This window comes from Typopeltis vanoorti, chromosome 5 (assembly GCF_054136105.1).
Source record: "Typopeltis vanoorti isolate ZY-2024b chromosome 5, IOZ_Tvanoo_1.0, whole genome shotgun sequence".
Taxonomy (NCBI): Eukaryota; Metazoa; Arthropoda; class Arachnida; order Uropygi; family Thelyphonidae; genus Typopeltis; species Typopeltis vanoorti.
The window spans coordinates 61,995,754-62,020,444 of NC_143553.1; the positions used below are offsets into that span (position 1 = coordinate 61,995,754).

General features: G+C 35.0%; 1 protein-coding gene across 2 annotated transcripts in view; it reads left to right on the top strand.

Moving 5' to 3' along the window:
* The window catches only part of LOC150106468 (cytosol aminopeptidase-like), a 245,362-nt gene that overhangs the window by 141,290 nt on the left and 79,381 nt on the right, over positions 1-24,691 (top strand). For both annotated transcript variants that reach the window (XM_090393141.1, XM_090393142.1), the window contains one exon: positions 17,656-17,744. In XM_090393141.1, coding sequence (XP_090249267.1) covers positions 17,656-17,744 — 89 coding nt within the window. The remainder of the gene's footprint in view (positions 1-17,655; positions 17,745-24,691) is intronic.

A 24,691-nucleotide genomic window follows, 5' to 3' on the forward strand; every position in this document is an offset into this window, starting at 1 on the left:
TGTCCATTATGAAAACTATAAGGAACAAGCCAGAAGAGTCACAACTGTTGTATGGAAAGCAAAGTCTGAGTATGAAAAGAAACTGGCTCTGCATGCTAAAGACAATCTGCAAGAATTCTAATTAGGATGTCATTTTGCCTCTTTACAAGGCCTTGATAAGACCTCACTTGGACTATTGTGTGCAGGTCTGGTCTCCTGGTTTCCATTGTGATTCTGATATATTGGAGAGAGTGCAAAGGAGAGTTAAAACTGATGTCAGGATTGTGGAATGCTGATTATAAAGATAGATTGAGAATTTCTGGACTGCAGACACTAGCAAACAGGGGAAAGATGGGAAATATGATTAAGACTTAACAAATTTCTGAAAGTGTCATACAGGATTTCAGTTGATGGAATTTTTTAGTTTATGGAGGGTGGGAACAGGACAAGAGTGCATCCTTTGAAGGTGAGAATGAATGCTGCTAAGAAGGGATGAGGGCTAGATTTTTCTCTCATAGGGTGGTGCATGATTGAAATTCAATGGAACTCACAGCATCCAATGGATTGCCATTGGATGTTGTGAGTGCAAGCAGTGTGAATGAATTCAAGAATAAGTATGATAGCTGGTGTATGTAGTATGTGGCCTCTCTCAATGAGTCCTTGACTCTCTGGAGGTCTCTCTTAATTTAAAAAAAAAAAAATTTTTTATGATAATAATAATTGTTTGTTTATCGATATCTCAAATATTTACATATATACAATTATCATCTTGAGTAACATTCAGTATATTATTTTATAAGGTTCAGACTAAGTGCTACTCTTCTTCTTTGGTGCATCAATCTGAAAATTGGTAAATATAGCAGCACATCACAACATCCTGTCTTGTGACTTCCTTTTTATCTCTTCATAACTCTTAGCGCCAGTTAGCATCATTATGTTATTTATATATGAAATTCTTGGTCTGCCTCGTGGCCTCTTTCCTTCTACAGTCCCCTCCATTATTTCTGTAATCAGTCTCCCATGCCTCAAATGGTGTCCAATTAGGCTTTTTCTTCTCTTATTGATGTGCTACATATAATGAAATGTCAATAATAATGATGATAACATAGTTTTTTTGCTACCTTTTAAAATAACAATCACAGTAATAATTTACAATTATATAGTTCAGAGCTACACATGTTATATAATATTACATGTAGTTTACTTTTTTTTTTTTTTCAAAGTTTGAGAAAGAGTGATTATACAACAGTATTTACATATTTTTTTAATAATAAGAATAATTTATTACATTATTTTTTTCGTGTTACATAGTAATATTATATTAATGATATTATCACATAATAATCAGTATCTTCTTTATTGTTATGTAATTTACTGACTGTTTTGTTATATTTCTGCATTTGATTATAAGGATTATGTGTAGATGGGTGAGGCAAGTTAATCCCACCTACTTCGAAGCTTGGGTTAGCTTTTATGAAGAGAGTGGGATTTAGCCTTCACTATAATAATAATAATAATAATCTCTCACTAGCATGTGCATAGGGAATACAAAAATAATTTATTATAGTCAGTGCTTGAAAAGAAACTCATCTATAATGAGTGACAATTTATAGTTGATAAGTAATGAAATCAGTAGACAGGTTTTGATTTGTCAGATGTCAATTTTGATTCATGTTTTGCATCATGAATAGTTTTTTTTTTTTACTTTATATATAATAGCTACTGAGCATGCCAGTTGTTACAAATGCTTGTTTTTGATTATCACCGACTTTGTCATAATGGAGTAGGACCAATAGGATATGTATGCATCAGTTTAGGAAATACTGTCATGCAGTGAAGTAACCAGAGAAGTGTGATATGGTAACCTAAAATAGATGTACACACCAAATACATTGACTTATTTCATACTTGCTGATGAATCATGCAGATTTAGCCATTATGAAAACTTAAGAAAGAAGTATTACAGGCCTTTTTTTATCATTTTCCTAAATTATATAATTTTTATATTAATGTTAAAAATATAATCTTAATGTGTTCAGTTATTTCTTTCAGTTGCTACAGCATTATGAGAAACTGATGATAACTGTGAAATAACGCAGCATATGTTTTCTCAGTTACCTGTTGATTGCTTATTGTCATTTACTATAAAATATGAATTTTTGATTCATGTCTTATGGACTGAAAAACATGCTAATATATAGTAATTAACATATTTGCTTCAACACTGGTAGTTACACAGAGTGAAAATTAGTCTTAACAAAAGCTTAGAAAGTTACCGTATCTGGGATTGAACATGTGATGGCTACAGTTTATTAAACAATCATGGTACTTCATTCAGGCTATCTGACACCTGACTAGTAAGATATTTGCTTGATTGGCTATGCACAAAAGTTTTCAAGCCCTAGTTAACAGTTCACTACAGTGAATTTCTTTCAGAATGACATTCTGCCTATGAAAATTTGGTTATTACTTTTTAATGATTTGTTATAGTGAGTGGGTTTGTTATAAATGGTATTGCTGTACTGAGAATTGACTATATCTCTCATTTTTGGAATGGACTGAAAATGCTTGCTTCCATGCTTTGGAGGATAGATCCCAGATGAGTATAAAAAGCGTATCAATGATTGGTGGTAAGGCTTATACATGACTGTTTATATCAGTATTTTTTAAGTGCTAGCAAAGAACACTCATTCTAGCTCACCAGAGAATGCTATTTATGATTTTAGGCTCACCTTTGCCATGTTTCAGTCTCACCTACCCGGTGTAGTTCCAGCATGCACATATTATTTTTTACATTGTTCCTGGATGATGGCAATTTGACTTTGCTGAATATTGGAAATATTAATTAAATTTATTGTAATTAATATTTAGTCTACATTGTAATTTCCTTAAAAATACTGTCATGTATAGATGATATGAAATGGGTATTGGTTCCAAATCATAACTTTTATGTACAAGTAGAGAGTGTATAGATTATTTAATTCTTCTTCCTCTTTTTCTTCTGATTTCTCCTTCACAGGATGCAGGTAGTGTACTTTTTTCTAGTATTGATTTGCCTTGGTTGTCTATACCAGTGGTCAGCTATATTTTTTGGTGTTATATACAGATGCGCACGCACACACACACTGTTCCTCCCACTCGTGAAAGGTTGGAAACCTATAGTACATCAGTACTATGGGTGGGCTAAGATCTTTATCATATTTTATTTTTATACTTTTTTATTTATTTTTACATAGCCCAGAAAGCCTGCTCTAAGAGACAAAACATGGAATTTTTCTTCAAATCACTTTGGTCCTCTAAATAGGATAGTAGTCTCACACTGGGTGATGAAATTCATCTCTCACCTAAAAGACAATCGCAAACATCCATACCAGTAGGATTCAGACTCATGATCTTGGTTGGAGATTTGGTACATTAACAACTCAAATAACTGGGAAGCAGTATGATGATACCATCTGGATGAGAGAGAACGACAGAAATACAAATCAGCACTGTAAGATATCTATGTTAAACTTCAGATATCCCACAAGTTTAAAATATATAAATGAATAGAAGTTAGTAAAAAAAACATTTTATGAAGTAGTTAAACGTATGTTCCAATTTGTATTCTATGAGCAAGACATTTTGCAGTGTTATTCTTATCTATGGCTGCTAGTCTTTCTTAGTTATAAAATATATTTAGATTATTATTATGATTATTATTATTCGTGACACCTCCAAGGAGTCCGAAGACTCATCGTGGGAGGACACCTATTGTACAACTCTCCATCTCTACCACTACTGCGATCCTCTTCTACCAATCATCTACATCAGCGCCATCTACTGCCCACCACCACAGCTAATATTTTTTGTCTGTAAATTGCATGTGTTCTGAAGGGCCGATTTGTCTGTGTGCGGGATGAAAAACCCGAGTTTCCGGGAGAAAAAAACCCTGCTACCTTTGTATGAGATCGGTTAACTCACCTTCGATTGAAAAAGTCCATATAAAGATTCCTCCCGTCATGACGAGAATCGAACTTAGGCCTTTTCCAATCGAATAGTGCAACGTACCGTCGTTCTTCCAATTGTGCGAAAGAGATTAGATATTAAAGTATAATTATGATTTTGTATGAGCTGTCTAAGTTTGTGATATTGGTGCCATTTGTATATAAACAAACATTGTTTACACTTGTTAATAGCAAGGAAGCAAAAGTCACCATTATAATATCGCCAGCCTGGTATCTGCTGTCCAGTTAAAAGGCTGTTGGTTCGAATCCTGCCATGGGCATGGATGTTTTGTGATTGTCTGTGAAAATACTGTGGTGGTGGGCAGCAGATGGCATTGGTGTAGATGATGTGGTTAGCTGTATTTGGTGGATTGAGTGGAGACAGGGAGTTGTAGAGTGGGTACCCTCCCTCAACGAGTCTTTGGACTCCCTGGAGGTGCCATATAATAATAATATTATCGGAAGTGATTAAATCAACTTACCTTGGTGGATAAAATATTTTGAAAGTAAGAAATGTTATTAACTGTACTTGTTTCATTCTGAAATTATAATTAAATAAACTTTTCTGTACTGTGAAGAAAGAACTCTGTCATTTCAAGCCCAATTCTGGAAAGGAGTAATGGTTTTGCATGTTGTATTGCTTGAGCCGAAAGTTTCTTAGTTGCATTTCTAGCATGTGCAGCAGTGAAAAGAATGTTATCAATTGTTGCTAGACATTCAGCTGTCCATGGAGTAGAAAAGGAACACAGCAGGAGAAAGCTGTGTAGTTTCTGTCTTCAATATTAGCAAAACTTGGCTAACGACAGATAATTTAGTTACAGGGATAGAATGTGAAGGGTTTAGTATTTTCAGGGAAGATAGAGAAGATAGGATGGGGGGAAGCTGCTGATGATAGCAGACGAATTGCAGCCAGAAAGAATTGAAGGTAGGTAGAAAGGTGGCTATTCATTTGAAGCAGTCTGGTGTGAGATTAAGGCCAGTAAGACAAAATCTACAGTTGGTTGTTGCTATGGGCCAGGGAGTTCCATGGATGACCTGGAAAATATGCATTGCCAAATTAGTACAATGAAAGGAAGGAAGGAAGAGAGATCACAGGGCAGAAAGGAAATGGAATTTATACACCTACTAAGAGACAATTACTTGAAGCAGCAAGTGACTGCATGGTCACTTTGTGAAAGTGACCATACAGTTTTGACTTGGGAGAATTTAAAACATGAGGAATAGTCTGTCAAGATGGGGTATATGTGGAACTACAAGGCTGATTATGACAAACTTAGGAAGAAGCTTAAATCTGTGCCATGGCATAAAATACTGCAGGGTAAGGATGTTAGTGGTGCATGGGAGATAGTTAAGGATCATCTAGAAGAAGCAGTATTAAATTGTATACCTAAGGTAAGGAGGGTTAATCAGGTAGGGGTTAGATGAATGAATAATACCATTAAGCATGAGCTGCAGAAGAAGAAAATGGTATGGAGGGTATATAAAGAGAAAGGTGACCAGCATGACAAGGAAGACAAAATCACATTATGAGAAGAATCTAGCCAAGCAGGCTAAAGGAAATCCCGAAGAGGTTTTTCATTATGTGGCAAGTAAGAGGAAGAATGACTATGGAAGATTAATAACCTTAATTAGTGATGGTGGTCATGAAGTGACAGAAGCAGATAAAATAGTTGAGTTACTGAGTGACCACTTTGCAAGGGTATATCATCTCCTAGTGAGGTTACTGCTTTAACATATGTGAAAAACACCAATGTGGGGACAAAAGTGGAAGAATTGGAGGTTCTTAGGATATTCAGAATCTCAATATAAATACAGCTGTGGGATTAAATGGGATATCAGCTTGGGTTTTGCGAGAATGTGCAAGAGAACTGGCAATGCCTTTGAATAAGCTGTTTCTCTGGTAGAGTTCCAAGGGAGTGAAAAGAGGACAATATTTCTTTGCATAAGGGGGATTCTAAGACTACAGTAGCAAATTATAGACCAATCAGTATCTCAGGTGTGGTGGTAAAAGTATTAGAAAAATTGGTCAAATGAGAATTCAAGAATGGGTAGATAAAAATATACTGTATGAGAGTCAGTATGGCTTTGTGAGGGGTTGGTCATGCCTTAGTAATTTACTAACTTTTTTTAATAGAGTAACAACTGAGTTGGATAAAGGAAATGGCTACATGATGATTTTGCAAAGACATTTGACAGAATATGTATGGAACACTGTTACACAAATTAGAACAAATGGGGATGGATATGACACTGGTTAAGTGGATAAGAGGGTGGCTGCTGGACAGATATCAAAAAATGGTATATGGAGAGGCAGAATTGATGCGAAAACAGGTGACTAGTGGTGTGCCACAAGGTTCAGTGCTGGGGCCATTGCTGTTTAATTTGTACATAAATGATATAGGAAATAACTTGAAAGGAAATATTCAGTTGTTTGTTGATGATTAGATAGAGTAATAGTTAATCAAGGCGATGTGGAAAGCTTGCAGGATGATTTAAATAGGCTGTCAGTATGGGCACAAGCTAATGGGTGTTAGTTTAATGTCAAGAAATGCAAAGTTATGCATTTTGGGATAAATAGATTACAAGCTGTGTATCACACTGATGGCACTGTAATCCAGGAAATAGATGAAGCTAGAGATTTTCGGGGTGGTGGTAGACAGAGAGCTAATGTTTAGAGGACATATTGCTAAGGTAGCCCATAAGATTACTTGGCTATTGAAGAACACATTTACAAGTAAAGTAAGGAAGTTGTTATTCTCTTTACATGGCCTCAGTATGCCCACATCTGGATTACTGTGCTCAAGTCTAGTGTCCTGGCTTTCTCAGGAATGAGAAAGTGGTGGAGAAGATTCAGAAGTGACTGACCAAGGTGGGGAGTGGTCTGTGGAATGTTCCCTATGAGAATAGATTGAGGGTATATGGATTGCAGAAGTTGGTTGATAAAAGAGGGGATATGATGGAAACATTTAAGTTGCTTAAAGGGTTTTATAGGATTGATAGAAAGGAAATGTTACAGCACTTAGGGCCATAACAAGGGGTCATCCCTGGAAGTTGAATAAAGGTGTGGTTAGTAAGGGTGTGAGGACTAGATTTTTTGCTCAGAGAGTTGTGAATGAGTGGAATGGGTTGCCAGAATCAGTTGTGATTGCTTTGTCTGTTAATGGGTTCAAGGAGAGGTATGATATATTGTGTGGATAGTTTGGGTCTCTCGTGATGAGTCTTCAGACTCCATGGAGGTGTCCATATAACAGCAATAATATATGAAAACTGTACAGAGATTAGAAAAAATGTTAGAAATGAAAAACTGAGAGGATATCCTTCTGTAAAGAGATAAGTTTACTGTAGTCATTAATCCATATAGGATTTATTTTAGATGAAGCTGAAAATAACTTTATTGAATTCTAGTTCATATAGAGATGGGTCCGGTCGAGTTTCTTTTATTTAGGATTCTCAACCTGATAGGTGCGTTAAGTTCTGAATTAAACAAAAATTAAATTAATTTACGTTTCCTTCAGACTTAACATGGGCTTGCATGTTAAGTCTGAAGGAAATTCTGGTACATCAATTATTGATGTACCAGAATATACTAAACTCTTGTAAATTTCACTAAAATGTTACTAAGCTGAGAATCCTTCAATTTATATGTGATATTGTAAAGTATTATGAATTGTAAACTGCTTAAGTGTAAGTACTTATAAATTGCTGGGAGAAAGAGATAATCCGATTAAATAGAAATGGCCGGAATCCAAACACGTGCATCAAAGAGTACAGGTGCACCCTTTCATAAGCAAATAAGTTCCCCCCCCCCCACACACCCATACGCGCAGAAGAGTAGGCTAAGATCTCCGTGTGTGGTGCACAGTACTGAGTGGCGTGAGGTGACGCTGAGAAAAATGGGAGGAGTAATTGATGACGTGAAGTGAACGTGTGGCACGCAATTTAAAAAATCGTGGAACGCCAAGGAAGCTCTTATTCTCTGATTCTCTTGTGTTCTTGTGCTTCTGAGGTGGAGTTTTATTCTGACTCTTGTGTGGAGTCACGCTCCGGAGTTTTTCGGGCGGTCTTGCTGATGTGTATGGAGCCTCCTCATGGCGTCCCCTCATTCCCCACAGATTCGAGACAATGACGGAGGAACTTTGCCATAGATTTCCCAACAATTTACCAGTCGGCGACCAGCCCAGCAGAAGGTATTCACCGATGCTTACGGAGATGTCGTTATGATGTTGAACGAGTTCACCATGGAACAACGTCTACCTATTTTCGGCGGCAGAAGTAAGTGCAGATTGAACCTATGAATAATGCCTCAAAAAAAGCAGAAGGAACATGGTGTCGAAAGTAATTGTCCAGACGAGATATGTAAAGTGGCCAGATAATTTTATTATGTGTATATGTGTATTAGAAGGATATATGTAAAGTTTAAGAAGGACTCTAGAGAATGTTTCCTTGGATGATAAAGTAATAATGAGAATTTTGAGTATTGTGTTAAGTAAAATAATTGAGAGCACGTGGAGCCTAAGAATTGTCTTTTAAATGATAGAAAAAGTTCAGAGCAATTTGTGAGAAGAAATTGTATAAGAGCACATGAAGCTAGTGTAATAATTCAGCTAATAATTGTCCTTAGTATTAATGAATAAGTGTGATATTTCAAATGTAAATTGTAAACCTTAACTGAAGTTCTTTGTCATGCATGCTAAGATAGATATTGAGAATCTAAGTAAATTAGTGCTCATTCATTAGCAATTGCAGATTAAATATTAAGAGTGAATTCATAGTATGTACAATGTTTCAATTGAATTAAATGTTTTGTTCTTTTTGTTTAACTGATGACTTGCCTGATTTTCTTCTCTGTTGCACTTGCTCATAAATTACGGACCACAGCGGGAGATTAATTTATAGAGACTACCACTGCAAACGTAACTCTTAGTAACATAAGATTGTATGCTAAACTGTGTTCTGGTTCCTCGATTCTACACTATCTGTTAATCTAGGATTCGGGGTGGCGCAGTGAAAAATAAATTTTCCCTGAATCCGAAAAAGGAATAGAACCAGTGTGAGACAAAGGAATAGGTATCTGCCATTAGTAATTCCTTTGTCCCACAAACCACTAGCATCGTTCTTGTAAGTATAGATCGGCCATGTGAGATATTGAAGTTAAGAGAATTAAGATTGAAGATAAAGTTTTAGTATAATTAAGAATAATCAAGAGGTAAAGATAAGAGAATATAGACTAAATATAGAGTAAATAATAAGAATAAATAATAAGAGAGTAAGATTTTACAGGTGATTTTTAACTGTTGCCATATTTTTTCAGATTCATATAGAAAGCAGAGTTGTTTTGAAGTGACCAAACTATTGATAAGTTTTAAGGAGAATGTTGAGCCTTTCGCATAGAAAGCTAATTCATTCTAAAGTGATGATATGGTTGATAAGGTTTTAGTAGTGTATTCAGTGAAGTTTTGCTGTTACTTTCATATAGAAAGTGAAGTTATAGAAGTGCCTTGAATAAAATCAGGATATGTTTTCTTCAGCATTCTGTGATTTTAAGATACAAGAAGAATTTGCTTTTCTTATGTTGCTGTCATATAGAGCAGTGCTTCCCAAACTTCTGGATGTCAGGGCCCCCTTTGCAAATATTAAAATATTTCACGGCCCCCTCAAAAAAAAATCGTAATAGAGATATATTATTATAATATTGTATTTATATTGCAAAAATCAAATGCATATATTACATTTTTTGCCTCTTACCGTTTGGTTCTGAAGACGGGCTGTTCTGGTAAAATATGACATACTGTCCTTTTTTTTTTTGAGTCTGTTTCTGCTTCTTCTGATTGTTCGCAGTATTTTTTTTTTTATTTTTTATCAGCCACTTATCCATCTCAGGGATAAAATTTTTAACGTAGAATAGATCAAATAATATCACCACTTACTGATTCTGGCACACCACAGACTGATAACATGAAATTAGTGAATATTACCTGAATAAGGGAATCCCTAGACCTGGAACATTTTTCTCTTTTGTGACTTTTCTCCCTTTACGGTAATTAAGCCTAACGCGAAACAGACAGCAAAGGCATGTTATTAAAACGTGCATATGATTGGTGCGGTGTTAACAAAAGATCTTGCAACCGAAAGATAAAAGCATAGCTGACAATTGAGTTGAAATGCTAACTCTCTTCAACCGAATTCCATATGTGAAACTGATATAACATTCATTATATATTACTTAGTTTTAACACTTTTACGAATTTTAACATGTTCGTTCGGTTGAATTTTATTGGTGCCTTGGAAAATCGAACTCACACACATCTAATTAATAACAATAGTTTTTAGTTAGATACTGTGTTTGCCCATGCAACATATGGTTTTGTTTCAGTCTATACAGCATAGTTTCTGTATGAGGGGACATGTGATTCATTAATTAGTGTGTTTATATCCCAGTTGTCTCTAATTGCACTATTTGTTGAGAAATATATTACACAGACTCCTCATATCTTATTCACTGGCATAATAAAAGTACTTGTTTTTATTGCCTCTGCAGCATAGTGGCTGTTAGGGAGGGTGTGTTGTTTACCACTGCAAGCGAGTTACTGTCTCCCCACATGAACTTGGGAAACTTTTATTGGTAACAGAAAACTAGCTTGGATGACAGTGATAATATAAAACGAGTTTTGATATGTATATAAAGTCAATATCAACAGTCCCTGATTACATACGCGTGATGAAAGGGACAGGAAGATTTGGAGCTTCCCTGGAGAGTATTCGAAGTAAATACAATTAACCACTGCTTTGAAATGAAACATGCGAATAAGCAATATTTACTAATATTCATTAAGTGCCGAAATACCCAGGAAGCAAAGTTTGTGAATCAACACCAATGTGTGAATTTTTCCATTAAAATTTTAAAAATACCAAAATATAAATAATAAAAGTTAAATATGTTTCTTTTAAAATAAAAAAATCTACTTAGTCTTAAAACATTTTAAATTTGTTTTCATTATTTCACGGCCCCCCCTCAACAAAACCTACGGCCCCCAAGGGGGCCGTGGCCCACAGTTTGGGAAGCGCTGATATAGAGAGCAGTTTGGTGTTAGTCTTTCACTTGTGTGAACTCAAGAAGGAAGAAAAGTTCTGTAGGAGACAATATGGTCCTATATGGAGTTTTGTCCATATAGGACAATATTCAAAGGAAGCTGTGCACATCAAAGTGTTTCTTCTTGATGTAATATGAAGAATACATTGGTGCATGCATAGATAAGTTGTGTTGATTTCATATATATATTTGTGTTATTTGTAAATTCAAAAATTAAAAAAAAAATCAGCTAAAGCTTTTTTATTCCCATATATAGGGAGTAGGTGAGGCCATTTAGCCCTGTCTAACTTCAATTCATAATAAGTTCAATCTCCACTGGTACCCAATCCGAGATAGCTGGCCCAAGGCTATCACTAATCGAGCAAAGAATTTTATTTTGGTCACAAAAGTGTGAAGACTCAATCTCTTAATGGGTTTAATAGTTAAATAGGTTAATTTAAGAGTTGAAGTTACATATGAGATCCTGGAATACAGACCTGTGTGCAGTCTATATTTAAGAGTTTAGTTTCAAGTGATCTTTTTATTTTTTTTTTACCGCTCGGAGTTCATGAGTGAGGAAAGTAAGTAAAAATATACTCTCACCCACTTACACACACACACACGCAGAGCACAGTTGCAACCATTAGTCTTGCAAGGATATAGAAGACACAGCTACCAGTTATACAGGTGGTATGTTTTCTGCAATTGGCTTTTTGAAAGGCAGATTTGGATTTGTTAATGTCTTTTTGCATTTTTGTATGCCTGATTGTGTGCTGAATATAACTTGAGTTCTTAGCTCAAGTCACTTTCAATAGGTATAATTTTTTTTCTTAGACTGCCTTGTGATATTTATTTTTAAATCAAGAATTGTTTAGTGGGCAGGAACTTTGAATGCCACAGGGTATGAAAGTCTTCTTTCCATTAAGAATATTTTTTGTATTGAGCAGGAGTCTGGATTTGGAGAGTAGAAACAGTAGTTTGCATGGAAATAGAATAGCAGAAGCTCCAGAAATTATCCTACAGCTACTGTTATAATGTTCAAGTACACAAGCTTGAGATTAGCTAAAAAAAGGAAGGAAGGCATTCTGTAGGAGAGAAAATGTGCATCATTATGGTTTTGAGTTACTGAGAAGGAGATGTGACCTTTACACTACTTGGAAGTTGAACTGGTTACGAAAAGATCCGTGGTATTTGGACATTGTGGAGATGGTTAACTGGTTAAAAGACAGATTTGCATTAGATCATTGTTTACAGAAAATGGATCCCTCCCCATCTCTTCCAGCTTGGTTGGCAGAATTGGAAGAGGAAAGCCAGCTGGAGTTGAGGAAAGATGTTTTGTGTTTAGGTGGTGAGTTGAACTGCTGAAAATCAAGCCTAGGAATAAGAAATTTTTCAGAATTTGGAGTGTGTTAATTGGCTGCATTATATTGGCATCATATGCTGTGTTTACAAAGTGCTGCCAGTGATATTCATCTAGGTCAGAGGTCGGCAACCTTTTTAATATAATATGAAGAGTGCAATATAAAATTTGAAAATTATGGAGGGCTCATGACACAGGCATTTTTTCTCTCTTTTCAAGCTTAGAAATTCTATGATTAGTTGTTTTTAAGAAAAAATGAGATTTCAAATTTTAACATTATTTTATTTAACTCGCTTTTACAACATATTTTTGTCATATATGAATGAATGTAAAATACCATAAAAAATAAAATAATAAATGAATACAAAAAAATATAAATTCAATAGGATTTAATGAGAAACCAGGCCTTGTACATCATCTGCTAATGCTAATTTTTTATAATCAAGCATATAGTTTGAAGTACCTGCCCTTAAACAATTATCCAAATGTGAGTCTGTAAGTTGAGATCGATATTTTGATTTCAAATATGCCATATTTGAAAACAGGGTCTCACAGTTGTATGTAGTTGCACAATATGAATACATTTTTAGTGAGCATTTTCTCAGAATAGGAAAAGTATTTCTATCTACTAACTTCCAGAACATTTTGTCATCACGATGAGCTTTTAAAATTATGTTCTTTTGTAAATTAATTATTTCCATTTCCGAGTCTTCTGTATTACTTTGCTCAAAGTAATTGGAAATTTTAGCTGGTATGTTATCTTCAGTAACATTAAACGGATTTAGGAAAAATCTAACAACAGGTTCTAAAGTCGCAAAATCTTGAAAGCAGGAAGAAAAACTCTTCTAATAGTGTGTCTATGATTTTTATATATGATGTAGTGCTAAATGTTTCATTATTCAAACTTTCATTGATATGTTTTACATTTGGAAAATGTGACAAAGAATTTTTCATCAGATGGGATTTCAATAGTTTCAACTTACACTTGAAATCATTGACTGCACTAATCATATCAGCAATATGGGAATTTTTCCCTTGTAATCGTAGATTTAAATCATTAAATTTTGCCATTATATCTGTTAGAAATCCAAGATCTATTAACCAATTTTTATTTTCTAATTCTTCATAAAAATTGCCTCTTGATGTAATAAATTCTTTTACTTGTATCAATAGAATAATAAATCGCTCAAGTATTTTACCTCTGCTCAACCACCTCACTTCAGTATGTAATAGTAGGTCATCATTTTCAGCATTTTCATCTTTCAAAAGTAATTTAAATAACCTGTGTTGAGTTGCTTTTGATTTTATCGAATTAAGAATTTTTGTTACAATTGACATTACATGTTTAAAATTGACAGTTTTAGCATATAACATTTCCTGATGAATAAAGACAATGATATGCAATAAATTTAGGAAATAAAGGGTCCTGTCTGCATAAGCCAATAAATCCATTTTCCTTACCAGTCATTGCTTGAGCACCATCAGTAGTAATTGAAGTTAATTTGTGAATTGGTAATTTTTTGTATAGTACAAAATCTTTAAAAATGGAAAATATATTCTCTCCTCTAGTGTGTCCCTTCAATGGAAGAATTTTAAAAAATTCTTCTTTTGTAGAAAAATCATCAAATATCATTTTCACTGAAATTGCTAATTGTGATGTATCTGTTATGTCTATTGATTCATCCAGCTGTAGCGAAAAGAAAACACATTTTTCCATATCATTTGCTAATTCTGTTTCTAAATAAACTGCAATTGATTCAGTTCTTCTAATTACAGTTCTTGCTGATAACTGCAATGTATTTATAGCTGAAACTATTTCAGTTTATTTTTGAAATCTTCAAAAAGTGAATCTGCAGCTTCTAACATAGCTTCTTTAATTAAATCTCCATCTGTAAATGGTTTTTTCTTCTTAGCTAGCAAATGTGAAAGTTTAAAAGATGTGACTGTTGCAATGGTTTAGTAAAAAAACTTTGCTGTTTAGTAATGGATGATTTCAAAGATAAAATCTTTTTTTTTTCTTATTTCGGATTTCACTGGGTAGTTGAAATAAAAATTGGCATGAATGTTTTTGAAATGTCTTTCTATATTACTTTTTTTAGAAATAGACACACTATTATTGCATAATAAACAAATACATTTGCCATTAAGATTGATAAAGCAATACTCGTCCTCCCAATCATCATTAAAATAGTATGTTCTTTTCCTTTCACATTTATCCATTATAAATGATTAAAAATATCTTTGTAAATAAACAAAGTATTTTTTATTTTCCCTTATAGCGGGAGTGATTCAACAAATACATATACTAAAAAACATAAGGTTCTAACAATGTTTAGAAGTGGTGTGAAGGGTAGTGAGAGCAGTCACATTGATAACTTGAAAACTAGATGACTTCAACAACTCAAACTACTTATGATCAGTGGGCTCTCATCTTAATAGGCACAAATAAAGCAGTTTACAGTAATTTCTCTGAGGGCGCACTAAAATTCACTGTGGGCACTGCGTTGCTGACTCCTGATCTAGGTAGTTGTGCAGAGGTGGTGCCAGTAATGTGCAAACATCATCAGTATGGCACAACTTGCTGCACTGTATTGATGATGATGTTTGCTATTTGGTCCCCCATTTGCTAGTTATTTAATTCATTTTCTGTAGTGCATTAATGTTTCTTATGTATCTGGTGGTGTAAATATTATATTTATGCAGTATCACATATTTCAGATAAAGGTTATGAGAATAGTTTTTCTATGATCCTTGATGTATGCCACTGAGAGGTGGGAGTAGTATTTTTTTCTATTATTAAAGGGATTATAGCCATTGTCTAAAAAAGCTCTGTCAAAGATAGTTGAGTTCTTTGGCAAAAGCTATATTGCAACTAATGTGCCTTTCAAATGGTTCACTATCAGTTCTCATTATAAAAAGTCAAACTTTCTTACATATGATACTTACATAAATAGGGACACCATCATCCAGCCCATCAGTATGGTATACTCAGAACACTAATGCATAGAACTAGGTCTCTCTGTTCTAGTGAAATAGCTCGTACCAAAGAACTCGGCTATCCTTGCCACAGATTTTTACCTAATGGCTACAACTCTATAAAATAAGTAAAATATACACACTATTCCCCTTTGGTGATACATTAATACATCAAAGATGTCAAAGATCACAGCAAAATTGTTCCCATTCCCTGTATTCAGAGTATATGAAATAGTGTAAGTGTTACATAATCTTTACACCACTATTTAAAACAAATATTGAACTAGCAGCCTTCATCCATTTTTCTAAGATCAAACTCTGTTCTTTGTAGCATCCTGAAGTGTATAAAGTGATGTCCCTGCATTCTTGGCTTGCTATAAACAGACAGGAAGAACTATGAAACATCTACCTAGAAGAACATTAGAAATACATATGCTGCCATCACTGTGGCAGTTCAGGACTGGTAGTAGGTTACCACAGCGGACCTCATTCATGCTGGAGATTAAATGGATGAGAGCAAGGGTGGATACAAGAAGCCATTACAAATCCAAAGGAGATTGTAATTGAAGGTTTTTAGAGTTAGCATCAATAGTGAAGCACTTCCCTAATCTCAGGAAATATTGCTGCATTAATATCCAAACTTTGAGAACTTTTATTCTAAAACTTCCTTTGGCACATACAGTAAACACCAAAATAGGCAAAACAATAAAACACAGTTTACAGGCTCCAAGAACTAGACTGAGTAAGTTGAATTACGATAAATGATATATACATGCAGATATAAGAACATATTAAAAATATTTCACAGATATTTCAGTCAGAGACCTAACAGATCATCTTCAGTTTTAGGCAAGTTCAACTAATGTAGAATGCTAATCAGTTCAAACAAAATTAATGCTCTTCCTTTTTTGAACTGACTTTTGAACACTGGAGATGATTTTTTAGTCTTAGATCAAAATATCTCTAAAATAAAGTTTTATTTCATTTATTCTTGTGTTTACTATATATTAAATAAAATTAAATAAAATGAACTTTCAAAAGTACTTGCGACATCACTATGCTGCAAGTACTTTTGAAAATCTGGATTATGATATGTTTACCCAAAGTGTACTTCTTTGTGTAAACATAGAAGTGTACTTCTTTCCTATATGAAAAGCTTACGAAACTCATTTTTACCTGTTTCTCTCTATAAACATCATAGTAAAAATTACATTTCTGATTTCCTATATTCACACTTGTTCTCTCTCTCTCCCTCTGTGTGTGTGTGTTTCTGTCTGTCTTAATACGCTGTTTACACAAAAGAATGCCACTGCTAAATTGGTTTCTCAAAGTATGTTTTATGGTAAACAAGATTTGAGTTAGCAATTCAGGTACATAAGAATTTAGGAGATCCTGTCAAGGTAATCCATTTGATAAATGTGTCAGCAGTGGTATATTTAAAGAAACTGATAATGTTGAGAAATGACTTCTCCCACATCTTATATGGACTTGTCATTTCTCAACATTATCAATTGGTTATCCATCTCCTAGATAAGTGGTTAGGTGGAAAAATGCAATTTCCAAGCCACCTTGTAGTCCTAACCTTAAACTCTTATTTTTTTTCTATGAGGTTATATAAAGGATAAAGTGTACACTCAGAGGTAAAGCTTATTACAAAAATTAAAGATAAAATTAGAGACTCTGTGGCTACAGTTAACTGTTGAACTATACATGACAAGAGCTGAGTTACAGATTGTATTTCTAACTGCCCATGGAGTTCTCATTGAACTTATTAAATAAAAAATGTACATTCCAAACTATCATTTACAATATTTATTTCTAAAAACAACAAATTACATAATAACCACAGGAATTAATTTTAATGAAAGTACACGTTTCATACTGAAAATAACAGTACATCATCAGTGCATAGAAACAAGCAACACAATAACTACAGTAATTAACTTTAATGAAAGCACAGATATTTCTCTAATCAATTTGATTTGCTTGTTTCTACACTGTTATTTTCAGTATGAAATATCTGTACTTTCATTAAAGTTAATTACTGTGTTATTGTGTCATTTGTTGTTTATAGTTATGCCACAGGTACCTTTAAAAATATTTATTCCTGTTGTATCTTAATTTTTTTTTTCGATAAATATTTGGACTTAAACTACTAGCATTATTTTGTGAAACCCTCTTTTAGTTTACGTGAACTGTCATTGAATAAAGGTGGTTTCAGCATATGGAATTTCTGAATTATATATAAATTATTAACTAATAAATGAAAGATATTCAATTTTCAGGTCTTATTCCACTATGTGAGAATATGCCTAGTGGACATGCTATAAAACCAGGAGATGTAGTTAAAGCTATGAATGGAAAAACTATTCAGGTAATTACAGATATATATATCATCTATAATTAATGTTTGCTACTAACAGCAAAGATGTGAAACTTTCACCATTAGGCAACATGCTTATGAAGAAAATTGCCAACTTTTATTATGTCATTTCCACCAGTGAAAGGCTATTAACCTTAGCCTATTTGTGGTACTAAATATGCTGTATTTAGTATCCTGAATAAGCTAAGGAATAAATAATCCAGGAATTCCACTCTATAGACCAAACATGGAACTGTTTCAAGGTACTTGAAAGAAATGGCTTGAAAAAGTTCCAATAAGTAGAGTAGTGACCTCGCAGCAAGCAATGACAAATTGGTAGTAAAGCATGTGTACAAACTGGTTACCTCTGATTTAGGAGAATGACTAACAAAAGAAATGAAAAATTTTAAATCAGAGAAGTGATGTGTCCTCTTCAGAAATCAATAAATATATTCATATAATGTTTTGTTTAGGGGTACTTAAGGGTCAAAGCTGTATAACTGAGAGGAGACCTCCACATAGCCTTTAAAGGAATGCGGAGAACTGACCAGGACATCTGACCTAGTGTCCAATCCTCACCTTCTCGTGGTGCACCCTGTTGGGTATCTACTTTGATACTGAACGAACGAGGATGGGCTGGCAATTTGGGATTTAGCCGACCAAATTGTATTCTTATTGGTTAAACCAAAATAAAAAATGATGGTACAACATGACAAAATTTCATGCTGGCTGGGACATCGCCTGGTTAAACAAGGCCCCCGTTGTTTTCGCCAGGGAACCAGGGCGAACAGTGAAAAGTCAGCTACTAGAACAAATCTGAAAACAAACCCCAACTCAACATCACCAGAGTTAAAGATCGGTACTATCAACGTAAGAAGCCTGAATGTCAAAGAAATGGAGCTAGCTGAGGAATTAGATAAGTACCAGATCGACATAATAGGGGTGACTGAAACAAAAAAGACCAAAACTGGTGAGATCTTTCTGAGCAATAAATACAAAATGTTATATTCAGGCAATGACAATCAAGGAAAAGAAGGAGTAGCCATAGTATTCAACACAAAATACGAGGCTAATCTTCTTGAATGGCAGTCAGTCTCAAGTAGAGTAATGTGGGCAAATATGAGAATGGGGAACTGGACAATGAGACTTATTTGTGCCTATGGTCCCACAGAAGGTTCTACTAAGGTAGAAGTGGAGGAATTTTTTGAAGCTTTAGAAAAAGCAGCTGACACAATGAAAAAGGAAAAGTTGGTCCTTGTTGGAGATCTAAATAGCAGAGTAGGAAATGATTGTGAGACATACAAAAATATTTTGGAAAAATTTGGAGAAAAGAGCAAAGCTAATAATAATGGCAAATATCTGTTGGATTTCTGCTCAGGACATGGACTGATTATTACTAACACCATGTTCCAACATAAAAATGTGCACAAATTCACATGGAGAGAAGAGGCTAGGAATAAGAAAAGTCTCACTGACTATGTTATTGTTGATAGTGATGTTTTCCAACTGCTGCAGGACACCAGAGTGTACAGAGGATTTGAAATTGGAAGTGATCACTATTTAGTCTTGAGCAGGATAAAATTGAATTTCATATTGAAAAGAATAACATGTAAGAAAGTTTTAAAGCGAATAAAAGTTGAGCAGCTCTCAGATGTGAACTGTAGACTAAAATACAGAAAGATTATTGAAAAGAAAATGAAAGAGTTTGAGAACAGGAATCAACCCTTGGAGATTCAGTGGCAAACTCTGAAGAAAACATTGATTGATTCTGCCAGAGAGGCATGTGGTGAGGTTGTGTGCAAGGATAAAAAAATCAGAACTCCCTGGTGGACACAGGAAGTTAAAGAGGCAGTGAAGTAAAAGAAGAAAACATATCAAAAGTTCCTGGCAAATAAGTCAGCTTTTACTCTTACAGAATACAGAGACAAATGTAAGAAAGCTAAACAGTGTGTAAAGCTAGCTAAACAAAAGTCATGGGAGGACTTTGGCAAGAATATAGAAAATAAATATCAAGAAGGTGACAAAATATTCTGGAGGTTGTTGAAGAAGCTTAGGAATGGAGGAAAGACTGCTGTAAAAGGAATTAGAGATGATAAAGGTGACATGAAAACAGGAGAAAAAGATATCCTTGAAGTATGGAGTAATTACTTTGAAAAACTGCTAAATGAAACAAGCAGTGATGACAGCACAGTGATAAAAAACACTGGCCAGGCATGCAGTCAGAAATATATATCCATACTTGAAGTAGAAAAAGCCATCAAAGGCTTGAAATGTGGAAAGGCAGCAGGAGTAGATGATATTCGACCAGAAATGCTGAAGTATGGTGGTATAAGAGTCTTACAGTGGCTGCACTTCATAGTTCAGAAAGCCTGGACAGAGGGACGAATTCCCGATGATTGGAGCAGAGCTCTCATAGTACCCATATATAAAAAGGGAAATGAAACTGAATGTGAGAATTACAGAGGTATTTCCCTACTGAGTGTTCCTGGCAAGATCTATGCAAGTATACTTGAGAAATGGTTGAGAAGAATTGTGGAAGAAAAGCTTGGTGAAGAACAAGCTGGATTCAGGCCAAATAGAGGCTGTCAGGATCAGATCTTCACTTTACGACAAATAGTCGAGAAAGCATGGGAATATAACAAAGATCTGTATTTAAGTTTTGTCGATTTGGAAAAGGCATATGACAAGGTGCCAAGAGAGAAGCTATTCAATACGCTGGAGTTATATGGTGTCAATGGGGCATTATATCAAGCAATACTTAGTCTTTATTTGAGTTGTAAGTCAGCAGTTAGAATTGAAGGAAGTATAGGAAGATGGTTTAATGTTAAATCTGGTGTGAGACAAGGATGTACATTATCCCCTCTGTTATTCATTATCTATATGGATCACATTATGAAGGAAAGTGGTATTGAACCTGATATCCAAATTGGAGATGTTAATGTCAGCTCTTTGCTTTATGCGGATGATGTTATACTTCTAAATAAATCCGCTACAAGTCTGCAAGATTCTCTGACTAAATTGAATAGCTGTTGTAATAGATATGGTATGAAGGTCAGCAATTAAAAGACAAAGACAATGAAAATAGGCAGAATCATTGAAAATGTCAACTGTGTTGTGAATGGAGAACCTGTGGAACAAGTAAAACATTTCAGCTACTTAGGCATGATTTTTACTGAAGATGGTAAATTAAATATAGAAATAGACAACAGAATCAGCAAAGCTGGTATGGTGGGAAGTCAATTGAATAAATTCATATGGAATAAGAAAGAAATTAGTCGGAACACTAAATTAGCTGTATGCAAGACAGTGTTCAAACCAGTTTTAACTTATGGATCTGAGAGCTGGGTCAGAAGTAAAACACTTGACCAAAGACTAGAGACCTCAGATATGAGAGTCCTGAGAAAGATTAGAGGCGTGAACAGATGGCATCAATGGCAATATCATATTAAAAATGAGGATATTAGGAAAGAACTTGACATTGTCAGCATCCAGGAATGCATTAGCAAGCTAATCTCAGGTGGTATGGTCACTTAAATAGAATGGGAGAGGAAAGATTAGCAAAACAAGTGTTCTCTGCCAGGTTGGCAGGAAAACGACCCAGAGGAAGACCAAGATATAGGTGGATTGATATGGTACAAAGTGCCTTAGACGATAGAAATATAAGATCTGATAATGTTGGAGTCTTGACAAATAACAGAGTGATTTGGAGGAAAATTGTAGATAGGAAGTTAGTAATGATGTAATTTTTTCATGTAGTACTGTCATATCCTGTACACCCCTTGAGGGTACATGGCAGGAATTTGATGATGAAGATGTTTTGTTTAAACAGAATTTTCTGAAAATTTTTAACATATTGTCTGTTTGTTACCGCAGAGAATAACATATAACTATAAAAATTTTATTCCCTGTTATTTCTGGATCATTCCTAGAAATTCTCATATCCTTGCATGAACATGCCAGTTTTCAGTCTCAACTAGTAATTATTTTCTGTGATATAAGTAAATATTTCCTTTTTATGATAATGATGAATGGTCCAGATTTTCCATACAGTCTATCATACCTCTCCTTCAATCTATTAATAGACAAAGCACTTCAACTGACACTGTCAAGCCATTCCATTCATTGACAACTCTCCAAGCAAAAAATCTAGTCCTCATGTTCTGCACCTCTAGCCAAGTGCAGAACACTTCTCCGATCCCAATCCTATAAAACACTTTAAGTAATTTAAATGTTTCTACCATCTCTCCTCTTTTTCGCCTATCAAGCAACTTTTGCAATCCACGTGGCCTCTATCTCTCTTCATATGGAACATTGCATAGACCATTCACCATCTTGGTCACTTGTCTCTGAATCCTCTCCACCACTTTCTCATTCCCAGGAGACCAGATCTGAGCACAGTAATCCAGATGTAAATGTATCAAGGGCTTATAGAGAGGAAGAACTTTCTTATCTCTGCTTGTTAGTATGTTCTTCAATAGCCTGATAATCTTATCAGCAGCCTTAGCCCTCTAAACTTCCACTCTCTGTCTACCACTACCCCCCCCCCCCAAATCCCTAATTTCATCTATTTTCTGGAGTACAGTTCAATCAATACATAGCCTGTAATCTGTTTATCCCAAATGCATAACTTTACATTTCTCCACATTAAACTGATACCCATTATCTTTTGCCCACATTGAATCTATTTAAATTGTCCTGCAAGCTCTCAACATCAACTTGATTAACTATTACTCTACCTAATTTTGCATCATCAGCAAACAACTGAATCTTTCCTTTCAGATTATTTCCTATACCATTTATATACAAATTAAACATTAGTAGTCTTAGCACAAAATCTTATGACACATCACTAGTCACCTGCTTTTGCCTGGCCTCTGCTCCTCTGTATACCACATTTTAATATCTGTCCACCCCCTTATGCACATAACCAGTGTCACATCCATCCCCATCCCTAATTTATGTAACACAGCTCTATGTGGAATTAGGTCAGATGCTTTGCAAAATCCACCAGAATCATTGTGTAGCCATTTCCTTTATCCAACTCAGATGTTACTCTATTATAAAAAGTTTAAAAAGTTAGTAAATTACTAAAGCATGACCAACACAGTCATTCCCCCTCATACAGTATCATATTTTTATTCCTCCATTCTCCTTATGCACATAACCAGTGTCACATCCATCCCCATTTGTTCTAATTTATGTAACACAGCTCTATGTGGAATTAGGTCAAATGCCTTTGCAAAATCCACCAGAATCATTGTGTGGCCATTTCCTTTGTCCAACTCAGATGTTACTCTATTATAAAAAGTTAGTAAATTACTAAAGCATGACCAACCCTTCACAGTCATTTTCCCCCTCATACAGTATCATATTTTTATTCATCCATTCATGAATTCTCTTTGTGACTAATTTTCCAGTACTTTTACCACCATGTCTGGGATAACAATTGGTCTATAATTTGCTACCGCACTCTTAGAACCTCCCTTATGCGAGGAAATTATTTTGCCCTCTTTTCACTCCCTTGGAACTCTACCAGAGCTGAGACTTAAATTAAAGAACCTAGTCAAAGGCATTGCCAGTTCACTTGCACATTCTTGCAAAAGGTGGGTTGATATCCCATCTAATCCCACAGCTGTATTCACATTGAGATTTAAGGTATCATTACTCATTAATGTTTTTCCTCCATAATCATACTTCCTCTTACTTGTCACATAGCAAATTAACTTTTTGGGATTTCCTTTGGCCTGCTCAGCTAGTTTCTTCTCATAATCTGATTTTGCCTTCCTTACCCTACTGGTCACCTCTCTTACCTGATCCTTGTACTTGACCTTGTTCATGAGTTTGCTGGTTGCCTTTCTTCTTATTATACCTCCACAGCATTTTCTTTTTCTGCAGCTCATGTTTAATGATATTACTCATCTATTTAACTTCTGCCTGATTAACCCTCCTTAGTTCAGGTATGCAATTTAATATTGCTTCATCTAGATGCCCCTTAACTATCTCCCATGCACTACTAACATTCTTCCCTTGCAGGTTTTTATGCCATTGCAGCTTCAAGCTTTCTCCTAAGCTTGTCATAATCACCTGCCTTGTAGTTCCACAAATACCCCCTTTTTGACAGAATAGTCCTCACATTTTGCAATCTCCCAAGTCAAGACTGCATGGTCACTTTTCCCAAATTGCAGACAATGTGGCCACCTCATTCTGGATAACTTTTCTGACTCGGTCACAGAATCAGAACAGTTCTGGATAACTCTTCTGATTCTGTGACCGAGTCCAATGCTCTCGCAATCTTAAGTCCCCTCCATCACATGCTGTCTCAAGTAATTATCTCTCAGTAGGTGTATAAATTCCATTTCCTTCCTGCCATTTGATCTTTCTTTCTTTCTTTCAATCTACATCTGCATAGTTGAAGTACCCCATAATAATCACTCAACCTGTACTCGTTGTACTAATTATTATTATTACGTGCTACTCTGTGGAGTCCTTAGACTCATCGAGGGAGATGCTAAACATCATGCCAAGCGCTATCCAATATTTGTGCATTATCTGTCATACTTTGCTTTGAACTCATTCACAGCCATGTCACCTACATCAGACTCTGGCAACCTGTTCTGCTGATTCACCACTCTCCAAGCCAAAAACCTAGTTCTAATACCCTTGCAAACTACACTCCTGCTCAGTTTCCAAGTTCTCCCACCACCAGCCTGTTCTGAAAAATTTCCTCTGTATTAATCTTGTAAAAACCTTTCAGCAATATATAAGTCTCAATCATATCACCCCTTTTCTGACTGTGAACCAGTTTCTGTAACCCACAAATCTTCAACCTGTTCTCGTAAGGTTTAGTGCATAGACCTGCTGCCATCTTTGTCACTTGCTTCTGGATCTTCTCCAACTCTTCCTCATCATCAAGAAATCCAGGTGACCAGATCAGTGCACAGTAGTCAAGATGGAGTGTT